The 14,866-nt window shown below is 49.8% G+C and overlaps 1 protein-coding gene across 1 annotated transcript in view; it reads right to left on the bottom strand.

Moving 5' to 3' along the window:
• ANAPC4 (anaphase promoting complex subunit 4) overlaps positions 1-14,866 on the bottom strand; it is a 43,369-nt gene that overhangs the window by 27,104 nt on the left and 1,399 nt on the right. The window contains exons 3-8 of the mRNA XM_069947976.1: positions 14,727-14,832; positions 14,519-14,651; positions 13,852-13,926; positions 1,908-1,934; positions 1,065-1,109; positions 457-541 (exon numbers count right to left, since the gene is read on the bottom strand). Coding sequence (XP_069804077.1) covers positions 457-541; positions 1,065-1,109; positions 1,908-1,934; positions 13,852-13,926; positions 14,519-14,651; positions 14,727-14,832 — 471 coding nt within the window. The remainder of the gene's footprint in view (positions 1-456; positions 542-1,064; positions 1,110-1,907; positions 1,935-13,851; positions 13,927-14,518; positions 14,652-14,726; positions 14,833-14,866) is intronic.

Genomic DNA, 14,866 nt, shown 5'->3' with positions numbered 1-14,866 from the left:
CTTACCAACACTTGTGGGTGTTCTTCTAATGGTAAGGACCATGTATAGCAAGAAACTGAAGCCTTGTGGGGCCATATTGTTTACACATGAACATTTCATTAGCCATTGTATAGCTCCTCCATTAACAATGCTTGTAGGAAAGAATACATAGCTGATATTGCATGTAGTAGAGCATGGGCCAATATAAAATTGGAGGTACACTACAATGTTTAATACTAAATAAATAAATATATATATATATTTTTATTTATTTTTTTATTAATAAATAAATGTTTAATATTAAATAAGGAACACACGTAGAGTACAGTGCTGTGCTACATAAATAATAGAAAGTAAATCCAATGTGGCCAACCACTAATAACTGATGGTGCTGACATTTAGGTAAAATGCAACCAGAAAGAATATAACATTAGGTTATTTGAAGTGAACTATAATAAACACTGATAGATATAATACCTCTGTAATTGTGGCAATCTTGTACATGCCATACGCATAGATTTCAATCTCCCCTGAGACTCCACCAAGGACCAAAGCATTAAGTCTGATGGGGGGAAAAAAAATGTATTATACTCAGACAGTAAAATAAGTGATGTCTTCAGTTCAGTAAAAGCAGACCTTGATGAAAAGTCTAGTGGGTAACAGATAGACTAATACAGATTACTAGCTATGTCATTTGGTGACCATGTTATGAATTTTTTGTCATTTCATTTTAAGGCTATGTTCACACTCAGTCTTGCTTGGCCAATTGATGGCCTTCTTTTAGGAAGGGGGGGGGGCATCATTTTGTGCCAAAATAACGGTCGTTATTTCATAATGATGGCTGTGATTGCAGTCATGTCCATCATTATGAAATTATTTGGAGTCAAAAGTCTGCCATAAAATGGCATCTTACAGTGGTAGGAGTTCACCGTTGGGGTGTAGATACAGTGCCAACCACATAGAGCATATAGAAATCCCAGCAAGTACCCGTCAGCTTATATACACTCAGGTTTGTAGTTTCCAGAAAAATAAGGAGAGCATATGGATGAAAGATTTATAGACATTTTTTGTCATTTTATACCTACCGCACATCTCCCAAAAGCTTTATTATTTCATCAGATTTCTCTTCACTATGACAAAGAAAAACAATGAGAACAGTTAGTTACACTTATAATCTGGTATCATGTCAGATTCATACATAAGAGGACTGCTCTGTGACTGTCAGATTACACTCCATGGCAGAAGTGCCAAACTCAGGCCCTCCAGCTGCTGCAAAACTACAATTCCCATCCGGTCTGGACAGCCAGAGCTTCAGCTAGTCAATGGGGATACTGGGAATCAGACCTCCACCTATCAGATACTGATGCCTAAACTTAGGGCTCAATTATACGGAAAGATTATTGTGCGAAAAATCCTAATACCGTTTGAATTTAAGCGATAATCTTTCTGTGAGTACACATGCGTTTGCGTGCCGTTGATCGCATCTTTTTAGCTGACCATAAAATCGTTGTTAATCGTTCGCAAATCTTTCGCTGTATGTACATATTGTTCGTTCACTGAGATCAGAAGGAGCACAGAGTATGCGAGCGATCGAAATTACGATCGTAACTAACGACTATAAAGTTAATTCTTGTTAACTTTAAATAGAGAAAATGAAAAATTGTTTCGTCTAATAAGACCCTTAGGATAGGCCATCAATGTAAAAGTCCCAGCAAATCACTTTAAAAATAGTGCTCCTGTGTGTGTACACAGTATTTCTGTTAGATGCATTTACCATATGACCACAAGGGGGCACCATAACAAGCATGTAATAGCTATATCTATGCACCGGGGTAATAAAAAAGCTTTACTTCTTATATTTTTTTTGTACTAATACTTTCGTTTTTCTAGTTTCAATGACTCTACAGCCATGTTTTATTCTGCCTTACCTGAATATTTTAGCCGTGGTATTGTAACTATAAAAAACAAACAGAAATACATAAGAAACATGTTTACCTTTTGACATACAGTCATAGGATTTGTGGAAATTGATGCCCAACCCCACCCCATGCAGTGGAGCAAATGCATATGCCTATCCGGGCTGTGGAGTTGGAATAAAATGTACCAACTCCAGCTTTAAAAAAAAATCTTTCAAAATGTTATAATTGAGTTTTCATATGAATTTCATGGTGGTGGGATCATAATAAAGAAGTTCTATTTACCAGTCCCCATGCCACTGCAGCAAACCGTCACTGCTCATGGTCCCCCACCAAGCTGCCTATCCTGTGATGTTATGGTCCCACTCAGAAACGCCCGCTCAGCCAATCAGTGAGTGAGGCGGGGCACAGCTGAGCAGGCAGTTCCCATGGGGCTCAGCTGATTCAAGAGTGTGGACACTGACAGGGATCTGATAAATCTGGGCCTATGTCTGACCTTTATATCACTTGTATCTGGCATAGAAGATTGTCAGCATAAAAGACCACCTGCCCCATCTAGTCTAGTTCTGAGTTGTTCAGGACATGGAGGCTGGAGACTGGCTGCATCCACTGCACACACAGGAGAAGCTGCTTTATATCTTTCCTTATTCCCTCAGAAGTCGCCCCAGGATCATGTAGGACATTAGGAAGAAGCTGCTGAGCCAGGTCAACTTTAAACTAGCTGGACAAATTATTGGCCATTTATGAAGGAGCTGGAGTCGGGATCGGTCCCTGATAAGATTCAGGAGTCAGAATTGGAGTTGGAACTGCGGCTTACCGGCTCCACAGTCCTAATGCTTATTACAGGAGACCATCATAACAAAAATTGTCTGAGACTGGGTTCACACTGTGTTTTTGATGTCTGTTTAACCTCTTAAGGACCCATGACGTACCGGTACGCGGGTCCTTTAAGAGGGCGCCGCGGACCGGCCGCATGCGATCGGGAGAGATGGCCTGCAGAAATACACTGCAGGCCATCTCTCCCTGTCGGCATGGGGGGTTGTTAACCCCCCCCCCCCCCATGCCGACGATCGCTGCTATTGGCTGATAAGTTTAGATCAGCCAATAGCGGCGATCGGAACCTTTCCGGGCCGTCTGTGACCCGATGACCCGGAAAATAATGGCGGACGGTGCTGTCCGAGACAGCACCGACCGCCATTATTGTTAAAAGTAATGGTGGCCAGGGTGCAACGTCCCGATCGCCGTGACCGGCCGGCCGATCACCATGATCAAAGTCCTCAAAGGTAATAAATACCTGCCCTGGACCCCTCAGCTAGGTAGCGGAGGGGTCCAGAGCAGGTATTTGGCCATACTCACCGGTTCCCGGGGTCCCGATCGGTGTCTTCCGGGTTCCGTGACGTCATCTTCTTCCGTTCGGGTCTTCGGCCTTTTCCGTCGGCCCCTCGGATGTCCTCGACTTTTTTTTCGGCACTCTGCTGCCCTCTAGTGGCTGAAAAGTGTCATACACTTATCAGCAGCTATAGGGATGTTCAGCATGTAGTAAATGTTTTTGTTTTTTTTCCACATTTTTTTTTTTTTTTAGTATTTTCCGCACCCTTACGCCGCTGAGTGCTGATCAGGATTGCACGTAAGTGCGCTGCTAATCAGTAACTCCTCCTTTTTGGCGTAGGGTGTTTTTTTCTATATCCTACTGCCACGGTCTGCTGATAAGTGCCGCACATAAGTGTGGCATTTATCAGCAACACCATTTTTGGCGTAGGTTTTTTTTTTATACTGAATGTTAACCCCCCCCCCCGTAAAAAAAACACTATATTACACTACACTACATTGAATAAAGTTTTACACTACACCACTACATACCCCATATACCAATCCCTATATTTACAAATTTAGGGTACGTGCACACTGCGGAATGGCGAAGGATAACCCTTTGTGCATTCCGCAGCTGGCACCCGCCAGCGGACTGATGCGATCGTGTGTCTCCACCCATCTCAGACTCCATCCTATGCATGGGCGGATTCCATCGTCCGTCCAAAGAATGAACACATTGGACGGAGAGCGAAATCCGCCCGCATCAGTCTGCCGTTGGGTGCCAGCTGCGGAATGCACAAAGGGTTATCCTTCGCCATTCTGCAGTGTACATGTACCATTACAGTGTATGAAGGAAGGGACACCCAAATCCACCCCCAGATGACCCCCCCCCCCCATCCTCGGAGTTAGTGGGAAGATCGTCCGGGAACTGATCTTCCCACTGCTGGATAAAGGTTACCACCTGTACAGGGATAACTTTTATACCAGCACCCCCTCTTCCGGTCCCTCGCTGCCCGAGCTACTGTAGCTTGCGGCATGATCCGAAAATATCAGAAGCAGTAATAGAGCCCTAATATTTAGCAGCCATGGAGCGGACCCAGCGCTTCTGGATGTGAGGGACCCCGTATCGCACCAGGGCAACATTTTCCAGGTGACGTCCCCCACACTGGAAAACAGGAGACCCCAGAAGAAGTGCAGAGTGTGGCGTAACAGGGGGATCAGGAAGGACACCATTTTCCAGTGTGTCACCTGTCCTGATCGCCCCGGCCTCTGCATACTGGATCGCTTCAAGGCGTACCACACGTCATTGGGGTTCTACATTTTCTAAATTCTGTCCCTTATTACTATTTCAGGGGTCACGTTGATCTGGGGATTATTCTGATCGCCATTATGGAGTCGGGAAGAATTTTTTTCCCTGTGATGAGGCTACTGTCGTCTGCCTCACGAGGGTTTTTTGCTTTCCTCTGGATCAACACAGGTTGAATTTGATGGACTCCTGTCATTTTCAACCTTATAAACTAATAATTGGCCTTATACCGCCAAATAAATTACAATTGTCCCTTTTCCCCAGCTAAGTATAGTATATAGTATATATAGTATAGCCGCCATTCCCATTAGAGGATGCCATGATGCAATTACAAAGCCTCTGTGCGTCCAGGACAGTAGAAACCCCCCACAAGTGACCCCATTCTGGAAACTACACCCCATAAGGAATTTATCAAGGGGGGCAGCGGGGATATGGACCCCTGGTGAAGGCCACATTTGGGACGTGAAAGTGAAAAAAATTGTATTTTTTATTTTCACGGCACATGTTCTACATATGTGCCAGTCACCAGTGGGGTCCATATGCTCACTGCACCCCTTGTTAAGATTCCTTATGGGGAGTAATTTCCAGAATGGGGTCACTTGTGGGGGGCAGCACAGGAGCTTTGTAATTGCGATATGGCCTCCATCCTCCATTCCAGCCTCTAAATGGCGCTCTGTCCCTTTGGTGACTTGCCCTGTGCCCATATGGCACATTATGTCCACATGTGGCGTATTTTCGTACTCAGGGGAAATTACCCTACACGTTTCGCGTTTATTTTATTTTTTAACCCCTTGTGGAAATGGAAAAAAATCAAGGCTAGACCAACATTAAGGGTATATTCACACGAACGGGCTCGCAGCGAGATTCTCGCTGCGAGCCCGGCAGGTCCTGGCAGTTCCCATAAACTACATACTTGATGCGGTCTAAACGACCGCAGCGAGTATGTAATTCTGCCGCCCTTAACCCCTTCTGCTCCCCCGCTGTAAGCATACTTTACCTGTCCTTGCTGCACGGGGTCCCGGCGTCCTGCTCTCCCGTCCGGCCAATCAGTGGCTGCGGCTGGGCAACACACTAATTGGCCGGACGGGAGAGCAGGACGCCGGGACCCCGTGCAGCAAGGACAGGTAAAGTATGCTTACAGTGGGGGAGCCGGCCGGGAGCAGAAGGGGTTAAGGGCGGCAGAATTACATACTCGCTGCGGTCGTTTAGACCGCAGCAAGTATGTAGTATATGGGAACTGCCAGGACCTGCCGGGCTCGCAGCGAGAATCTCGCTGCGAGCCAGTTCGTGTGAATATACCCTTAATGTAAATTTTTTTTAAAATTTTTACTCTAAATCATTGATCTTGTCTTGATTTTTTCATTTTCACAAGGGGCTAAAAGATGAAAAAAACAAAAACCACAAAATGTGTAGAGCAATTTCCCCTGAGTACGGAAATACCCCACATGTGGACATAAAGCACCATGCGGGTGCAGGGTAAGCCTCCAAAAGGGAAGGAGCGCCATTTGGTTTTTTGAGGCTGGATTGGATTTCGAGGGGCCATGTTGAATTTAAAAGGCCCCTGTGTTGCCAAGACAGTTAAACCCCCCACAAGTGACCCCATTATGGAAACTACACCCCTCAAGGAATGTAACAAGGGGTGGAGTGAGCATATGGACCCCACTGGTGACGGGCACAAATGTGGAACAATGTGGAGTGAAAATGAAATATTAAATTTTTTACACTATAATGTTGGTCTAGCCTTGAATTTATCATTTTCACAAGGGGTAGATCAATTCCCCCTGAGTCCCCCTGAATCAGCAGCGGGGACCTCACCGGTAATGACACGCTGCAGCGATCGCGCTGCCGCGTGCCATTAACTACTTAAAGCGACGTTTAAGTGTAAGTGACAGGGGGAGTCCCCTGTCACTTACCGATCGGGACCCCCGCAGTGTGACTGTGGGGGTCCCGATCAGTAAAACGGAGCGTCGGAGGTCTCTCACCTTCCTCCGTGCGGTCCGATCGGCGATCTGCTGCACTAAGCCTGCACAGGCAGGTTCAATGAGCAGATCGCCGATAACAATGACCAATGCTATGCCTATGGCATAGCAATGATCAGTGTATAAATCAAAGTAGTGTATGTAAAAGTCCCCCAAAGGGACTTCAAATGTGTAAAAAAAAAAGTTAAAAACACCAATACACTACCCCAAAACCCCTCCCCCAATAAAAGTTGAAATCACCCCCCTTTCCCATTATATAAATAAAACATATAAAAAAAAATAAACATATAATATACCGTAGCGTGCGTAATTGTCCGATCTATTAAAATATAACAAGCGTCATTGTGAACGGTAAACGGCGTGGACGAAAAGAGGGAAAAAAGTGCGCGGATTACCGATTTTGTGTTACATTATATATAAAAAAAAAAAATAATAAAGTGATCAAAACGTCCGATCTTCACAAATATGGTATTAATAAAAACTAGAGATCATGGCGGAAAAAATGACACCCCATACAGCCCCGTAGGTGAAAAAATAAAACTGTTATAAGCGTCACAATAGGGCTATTTTATTTATAATTAATTGCCAAAAAAAAGGATTTCATTTAAAAAAAAAGGAGGAGTTTTTACTCACCGTAAACTCTCTTTCTCGTAGTCTTCATTGGGGGACACAGACACCGTGGGTATAGGCTGCTGCCACTAGGAGGCTGACACTAAGAAAAAACAAAACAAGTCGGCCCCTCCCAGCAGGCTATACCCGCCCACTGGCACTGAGCTAATTCAGTAGTGAAAAAGCAGTAGGAGGAGCCGAAACAACCATAAAGAAAAAACAGTCCACACTCAAAATCTGAAAAAAACACAGGCCAACAGGCAACCTTAATCAGACAACAGAGGGTGGGTGCTGTGTCCCCCAATGAAGACTACGAGAAAGAGAGTTTACGGTGAGTAAAAACTCCTCCTTTCTCGTGCGTCTTATTGGGGGACACAGACACCGTGGGACGTCCAAAAGCAGTCCCTTGGGTGGGAAGAGACAGAGTGGAGCTAAGAAGAGGAAGAAGCCACTGCTGCCTGCAAGACCATGCGGCCCAGACTCGCATCGGCCGATGCAAACGTGTCCACACGGTAAAACCTAGAAAAGGTGTGCAGCGAGGACCACGTGGCGGCCTTACAGAGTTGAAGAGCTGAGGCCCCATGACGAATGGCCCAGGAAGCCCCAACCGAACGAGTCGAGTGAGCTGCAATCCGGAACGGGGGCGACTTACCCTTACTCCGGTAAGCCTGAGCGATGGCGGAGCGGACCCAGCGAGCCAGGGTCGCCTTAGACGCTGCTGACCCCTTTCGAGGACCCTCAGGGATGACAAAGAGTGAGTCCGAGTGTCGAAGAGACTTTGTCCTGGAGAGATAGATGCGCAGGGCGCGAACCACATCCAGCTTGTGGAGCGCGCGCTCCCTTGGATGAGAGGGGGCCGGGCAGAAAGAGGGAAGAACAATATCTTCGTTGAGGTGGAAAGGCGAAACCACCTTGGGCTGAAAAGAAGCCACGGGCCTAAGTACCGCCTTGTCCTGGTGCAACACCAGCAGGGGAGGACGGCAAGAAAGGGCTGCCAATTCCGAAATCCTCCGGACAGACGTAACCGCCACCAGGAAAGCCACCTTAAAGGACAAGATGGCCAAAGGCACTTCCCGGAGGGGCTCAAACGGAGGGGACTGCATAGCATCCAGGACGAGATTCAGATCCCACGGGGGAACTGGGTGCCGATAAGGAGGTGCAATGCGCGCCACTCCTTGGAGAAAAGTCCTGACTTGAGGAACTGACGCCAATGGTCTCTGGAAAAAAACTGAAAGGGCAGAAACCTGGCCCTTAAGAGAGCTCAGAGCTAAGCCTGCGTCCAGACCTGCCTGGAGGAAGGCCAGGAGTTGCGCCAGAGAAAAGGGAAGTGGAGGCGCAGAACAGGCCTCACAGTGACGGAGGAAAGCCTTCCAACAACGATAATAAATCCTTGCCGATGCAGGCTTCCGGGCCCTGATCATGGTCCTAATGACCGCATCAGAGAAACCACGTGATTTCAGAATCCAGGTTTCAACAGCCACGCCGTCAAACGTAGCGTGGCTAAACGCGGGTGGCAGAGCGGACCTTGAGTGAGAAGATCCGGTCGGTCTGGTAGACGCCAGGGGACGTCGGCGGCGAGGTTCACGAGATCCGTGTACCAGGCGCGCCGTGGCCAGTCCGGGGCCACGAGGATTACCGGAAGTCCTTCCGACTTTATCTTTCTCACCACCCGCGGCAGAAGCGGGAGAGGAGGAAAGATGTAAGGGAGGCTGAACCGACGCCAGGGAATCACCAAGGCGTCCGAGGCCAGAGCCAGAGGGTCCCTCGTCCGGCAGACGAACTTCGGCAGTCTGTGGTTGAAGCGAGACGCCATCAGATCCACATCCGGTGTCCCCCACCTGCGACAGATCTGGGAGAACACCTCGGGATGCAGGGTCCATTCCCCTGGATCCACCCGTGCACGACTCAGATAGTCGGCCATCCAGTTGTCCACACCCGGAATGTGAACAGCGGACAAGGCAAGCACGGTTTCCTCCGCCCAGGAGAGGATCAGCGCCACTTCCATCATGGCGGCCTTGCTGCGGGTCCCGCCCTGATGATTCACATAAGCCACTGCAGTGGCGTTGTCTGTCTGCACCCGAACGGGGAGACCGTGGAGCTGTGTCTGCCAGTGCAGAAGGGAGAGCCGAATCGCCCGCAGTGCGAGGATGTTGATGGGGAGGCAAGCTTCCTTGGCCGACCAGGTTCCCTGAACCGTCAGATCGTTCCAAACCCCTCCCCAGCCCCGCAGGCTGGCATCGGTGGTCACAATCTGCCAATGAACGGGAAGGAAGGAGCGACCCAGAGAGAGGCTCGGAGACCGCAACCACCACTGAAGGTCTTGGCGGAGGCGAGCCGGTAGTTTCACCCTCCGATCTAGAGAGGGGAGTGACCTGTCCCACCGTGACAGCAGGAAGAGCTGCAGGGGGCGGGAATGAAACTGGGCAAAAGGGATCGCCTCCATAGACGCCACCATCTTCCCCAGAACCCTCATACAGGAACGTATGGACACAGGGCGGTGGCTGCAAAGAGCTCTGATATTGGCCTGAAGGGACTGCAACTTGTCCTCTGGAAGGAAAACGCGGGCCTGTACTGAATCCAACCGCATCCCCAGAAAAACGATGGACTGGGCAGGGACCAGGGAGGACTTGGAACGGTTGAGCAGCCAACCGAAGCGGGAGAGCGTATCCAGGGTGATGTGGAGGCTCTCTAAATTCTGGTCCTTGGATGGGGCTTTGACGAGTATGTCGTCCAAGTAAGGAGTTACTGAGACACCTCGAGCCCGAAGAAGAGCCATGACAGCCGCCATGGTCTTCGTGAAAACCCGCGGAGCCGAAGCCAGGCCGAACGGAAGAGCCACAAACTGATAATGCTCTTCCCCTACTGCAAAACGCAGGAAACGTTGATGAGGAGGATAAATCGGCACGTGAAGATACGCGTCCTGAATATCCACCGAAGAAAGAAACTCGCCTGGCTCCAGAGATGCGATCACAGAACGCAGGGACTCCATCCGGAAGTGAGATAGTCGGACGTGACGATTCAGACGCTTGAGGTCTAGAATTGGACGCACCGAACCGTCCCTCTTCGGAACCACGAATAGGTTCGAATAGAACCCGCGGAACCGTTGAAGAGGAGGGACGCGAACAATCACTCCCTTCGAGAGGAGGGAAGGGATGGCCTGGAAAAAACCGTCCGCCAGGGCAGGGGACCTGGGAGGACGAGAAAGGAAAAAACGATCGCGGGGAACGGAAACGAACTCGATCTTGTAACCCTGTGAGATCAGTTCTCGCACCCAGGCGTCCTGAACATGAGCAAGCCAGACCTCCCGGAACAACAGGAGGCGGCCGCCCACCTGAGGAGATCCGGGTGGAGGAAAACCTTCAGGAGGAGGAGGGCTTGGAGGTGCCAGGCTTAAAGGGTGGGCGGGAGGCGGCAGATCGCGCCTGCCAGGAAGAACGGTTCTTAGAGAAACCGGACCTTTTGTTCTGAGGGGCCGCCGACTTTCCGGAGCGAGACGGCGGAAGCGACCGAAAGGAACGAAAGGAGCCTGGTTTGCGACGGGGATCCTGACGCTTGGGGCGCTGCTGGGGAAGATTGGTACTCTTCCCCCCCGTGGCATCGGAAATTATGTCATCCAGACGTTTCCCGAAGAGACGAGAGCCCGCAAAAGGAAGACTGGTGAGAGAACGCTTGGAAGCGTTGTCAGCCCGCCACTCCCGAAGCCACAAGGACCGGCGAATGGCTACAATATTGGCCGACGCAAAAGCCGAACAGGCTGCAGCGTCCAGAGAAGCCGAACAGAGGTACTGAGCCGCGTCCTGAACCTGTTGGGCGAGGTCGGCCAAGTCCTCGGCCGATACGCCAGATGTAAGGCCGTCCCTCAGTTGCTTAGCCCACACTGAAATGGACTTAGACACCCAAGTGGAAGCAAGTGTGGGAAGGAGAGAGGAGCCAGCGGCCTCAAAAGCTGACTTAGCTAAGGACTCAGTGCGTCTGTCAGTGGAATCCTTAAGAGACGACGCATTGTCCAGCGGAAGAGTCGTGACCTTGGTCAGCCGAGAGATCGGGGGATCCACAGAAGGTGGACCTGACCAGCGAGACACGAGGTCTTCGGGGAAAGGATAAAGAACCGACAAGTGTTTAGGCTTAGAGAAACGCTTGTCTGGGGTCTTCCAAAATTTGGAAAACAGGTCATCAAATTCCTTGTGACTGGGGAAAGTGCTGCGGACACGGTGGCCGCTTTTATGGAAAAAGACCTCATCAGCAGGTGATGGGTCCGGAGCATCCTTCAACTGGAAGGTATCGCGGACTGCGGCCACAAGGCTGTCCACAGTGGAAGCCGCGTGAGAAACATCTTCAGGATCAGAGTTGGAAACCGACTCTGAATCCGACAGATCTCCTGGCGAATGGGATCGCCTGTTAGGAGAGAGATGCGTGGGGGCCAGGCTAGTTCCAGGGGAGCCAGAGGAAGAGCGAGAAGAGGCACGGCGAGGACGCTTGTGGGAGCGGCTCCTGCCGGGACGGACGCCACTGACTGCCGGTCGGGATTGGGCGGGCGCTGAAGAAGTAGCAGACAGGCGGTCGAGGGCGGCCGCCACAGACTGAGACAACTGAGCCATCTGCGACACTGACTGGCAGAGAGAGCGCGCCCAGGCCGGGGCAGACTCCTCAGACTCCGGTGGGGGGTCCTGAGTAGGGGACAAAGACGAACAGGACTGCATGGAGCAAGCAGCGCAGAGAGGCTGAGAGTGGCCAGAAGCAGATTTAGTGTTACAAGACGTACAGAAATAGTAGGTAACAGAGGAAGGAGGAGGATGCTGGCGGCGTGTGGATTCAGATCTTGAGTCAGACATAATGAAAAAAATAAATATATATATCTATATTAGTAAAACCAGCCAGCTAGTGAATTCCTTCAGGCAGGCAGCTGTTGGAGACTAAGAAGTAACCAAAAAGCCTGCAGAATAACAGAAAAACATACAGTGAAAAACTCAGGACAGTAATAGAAAAAACAACCAGGCATAAGAGTCCCAGAGAGGCCTTACCAGACAAATCCGGACAAAAAAAGGCCGAGGTCCGGTCAGGGCACAGGACGGCTGCTGAGGGCAAGATGAGCAGAAGAAGCTGGCCAGGAACGGCAGGCTGGGGGCTGTAGTCCCACAGAATGAGGGCTCTTGCGACCGGGGAGCTGCAGTCTGCTGTACCGACCGGGCTGCACAGGAGCGCGTCACGAGCGGAGTGACGCGTCACGTGCGTGCGTGGTGACGTCAGGCGTCGGCCCGCGCGGGAGAGAAGACCGCGCGCGGGAAATACAAAAAAAGACCGGGAAGAGCGGCGTGCGGACAGAGGAGGCCGCGAAACCGGAAGTCACGGGCCGGACCCCGGAAGTCGCGGCCCGTAGGAGAAGAGGAGGCCCCGCACCCGGCACCTACAAGACCGGCATCCCAGGACCCGACCCCCGCATGCGGTGACGGTAGTAAGACCGGAACGCCGCAAGAGGATGCGGGGGACACGGGAGCCGGAAGCGCATGTGAGGGGCCGCCGTAGGGGGCGGCGGGAGAGGGCGGCGGGCGGGGGCGGCGTCCGCTGGAGGGGACCGGGGGACCCGTACAACCCACGGGAGGGAGGGAAGAGAGAGCCGGGGAGGAACTACTTACCCCTCTGAAGCCCATAGGATCTTCTGCCGGCACTGTGCCGCGCTGCCGCGCGCAGCTTTGGGGGGCTGGGCGGGCAGGGGCTGGCGGAGCAAGTCCGCATAAGGAGCAAACAGACAGCAGGGCTAGTCTGTGTCCTGGGCGCTGGGTCCGGCCGGTGGCAACCTAGGGTAAACAGCCCCTTTCCAGTTAGGGTCTGTGCCCTGGTTGCATGAGGGGGGGATCAGGGTGAGTCTTTAAATGACCCACCGTGCCCCGACCTGTAAAAAGAAAGAGTTAAATTTACAGAAAAAAACACAAGCAGAAACTGGTCTGGAGCAACCAGACCTGCGTCTGCCTCCTACTGACACTAAGCTAAACTGAATTAGCTCAGTGCCAGTGGGCGGGTATAGCCTGCTGGGAGGGGCCGACTTGTTTTGTTTTTTCTTAGTGTCAGCCTCCTAGTGGCAGCAGCCTATACCCACGGTGTCTGTGTCCCCCAATAAGACGCACGAGAAATATATATAACATTAGAGAATCTGTGTAACCTGCATATGGTTGTGTTCGGACTGACCTATAGAATAATGGTATCATGTCACTGTTACCATATAGTGCATTACGTAGACACAGGAACCCCCCAAACGTTACCATATTGCATTCTTTTTTACGATTTCACCAATTTATATCTTCATAAATATTAATTTTGGAATTCCGTCATACATGTTATGGTAAAATGAAAGACGCCATTACAAAGTACAACTATTCCTGTAAAAAACAAACACTTACATGGGTTGTAGATAGAAAACTGAAAGTGCTAGAGCTCTTAGAAGGGGAGGAGGGAAAAACGAAAACACTAAGATGAAAATTTGCGCGGTCCACTGGGTCATTTTGGGCCTGGTCCTCAAAGGGTTAAAGGAATATTTTCTGTTTGCCTCAAAAATGCCAAAGACATAAAAAAGGCTATCATGCCAAAAAAACACCAAGATAATCTATGGCAGTTTTTTGGAGACCAGAAAAAGGCCACAAAAAAGCCTGGGAGCACCCTGAAGAGCTAAAGCTGACAACCCCTTTAATAGGTAGGTATGTTTTTTACCTATTCCAGTGAAATACAAAAGTTAAGTAAAGCAACAATATATCCTTACTTTTTGGGCAATGGAGGCAACCTTGGAAGAAGAACACTGGACTCATCTTCTGAACTATAAAATGACTTTAACACACTAGGATAAAATATAAAAAGGATATTTAAAAATAGAGAATGCAAATTATCAAATTATCATAGGAGCACATAGAATAAAAGCCTGAAGTTCTGTGCATGGTCATACTCTCACTCTCACAAATTAAGGGCCCTATTACACGGAGAAATAACCGGCTGAATCAGGGTTTACGCTCGAACCTAAAATTGCTGGGTGCCGAAGGCTGACGATTGCCCAAACACCTGATACCTTACCTCTCCCCGCTCCCGATCTGCTCTCCTGTGCTCCGCAGCTTCCGCTTAGGCAATCACAATCCGGGACTGTCGAGGCCTGTGATTGGCCTGTCAGCTGACAGGCCACTCAGACGCTGCAGCCACCAGGATCGGAAAGCTGCGGAGCACAAGAGAGAAGACTGGGAGCGAGGAGGGGTAAGGTATCAGTTGTTTAGGGAAGGGCTGCATGGACATTGCTAACAATGTCCATGCAGCCCTTACTGCCCGATTATCGGGCCGTCTAATAGGTCCAGTAACTAAAATGATCGGCTGTAGTCGGCCTGTGTAATAGGACCCTAAGTCAAAATCTCTGTGCTGCTTTTGCAATCCTCCTATGGACCTACCTGTTCTCCTCCGTTACTTCCATCCACTGCATGCAGGACACTGGCGTTTCCACTGAGAAAGAATGAAGGCTTTCAGGCTTTTCAACATCACAAAGAACTATCTTCTTGGTGTCGGCCAGACCAAAAGCCAATACTATGGGTACAAACATATAAACAAAGAAATGTAACATAGTAAAGAGACAGACAAAACATAAAGCAGACCACTTACTTTTGCCATCAGGTCTCCACGCTAAGCATGTCACTTCCTTTCCTGTGTTCTCATTAGGGGGTAAAATCCAAACTCTCTGAATATTTGCCAGTCTATGGAGCAACACCTGGCAGGACAGCATAACAGGTAAAATACAGACA

This window comes from Dendropsophus ebraccatus, chromosome 12 (assembly GCF_027789765.1).
Source record: "Dendropsophus ebraccatus isolate aDenEbr1 chromosome 12, aDenEbr1.pat, whole genome shotgun sequence".
NCBI classification, from domain to species: domain Eukaryota; kingdom Metazoa; phylum Chordata; class Amphibia; order Anura; family Hylidae; genus Dendropsophus; species Dendropsophus ebraccatus.
This window is presented reverse-complemented; position numbering and strand designations above follow the sequence as displayed.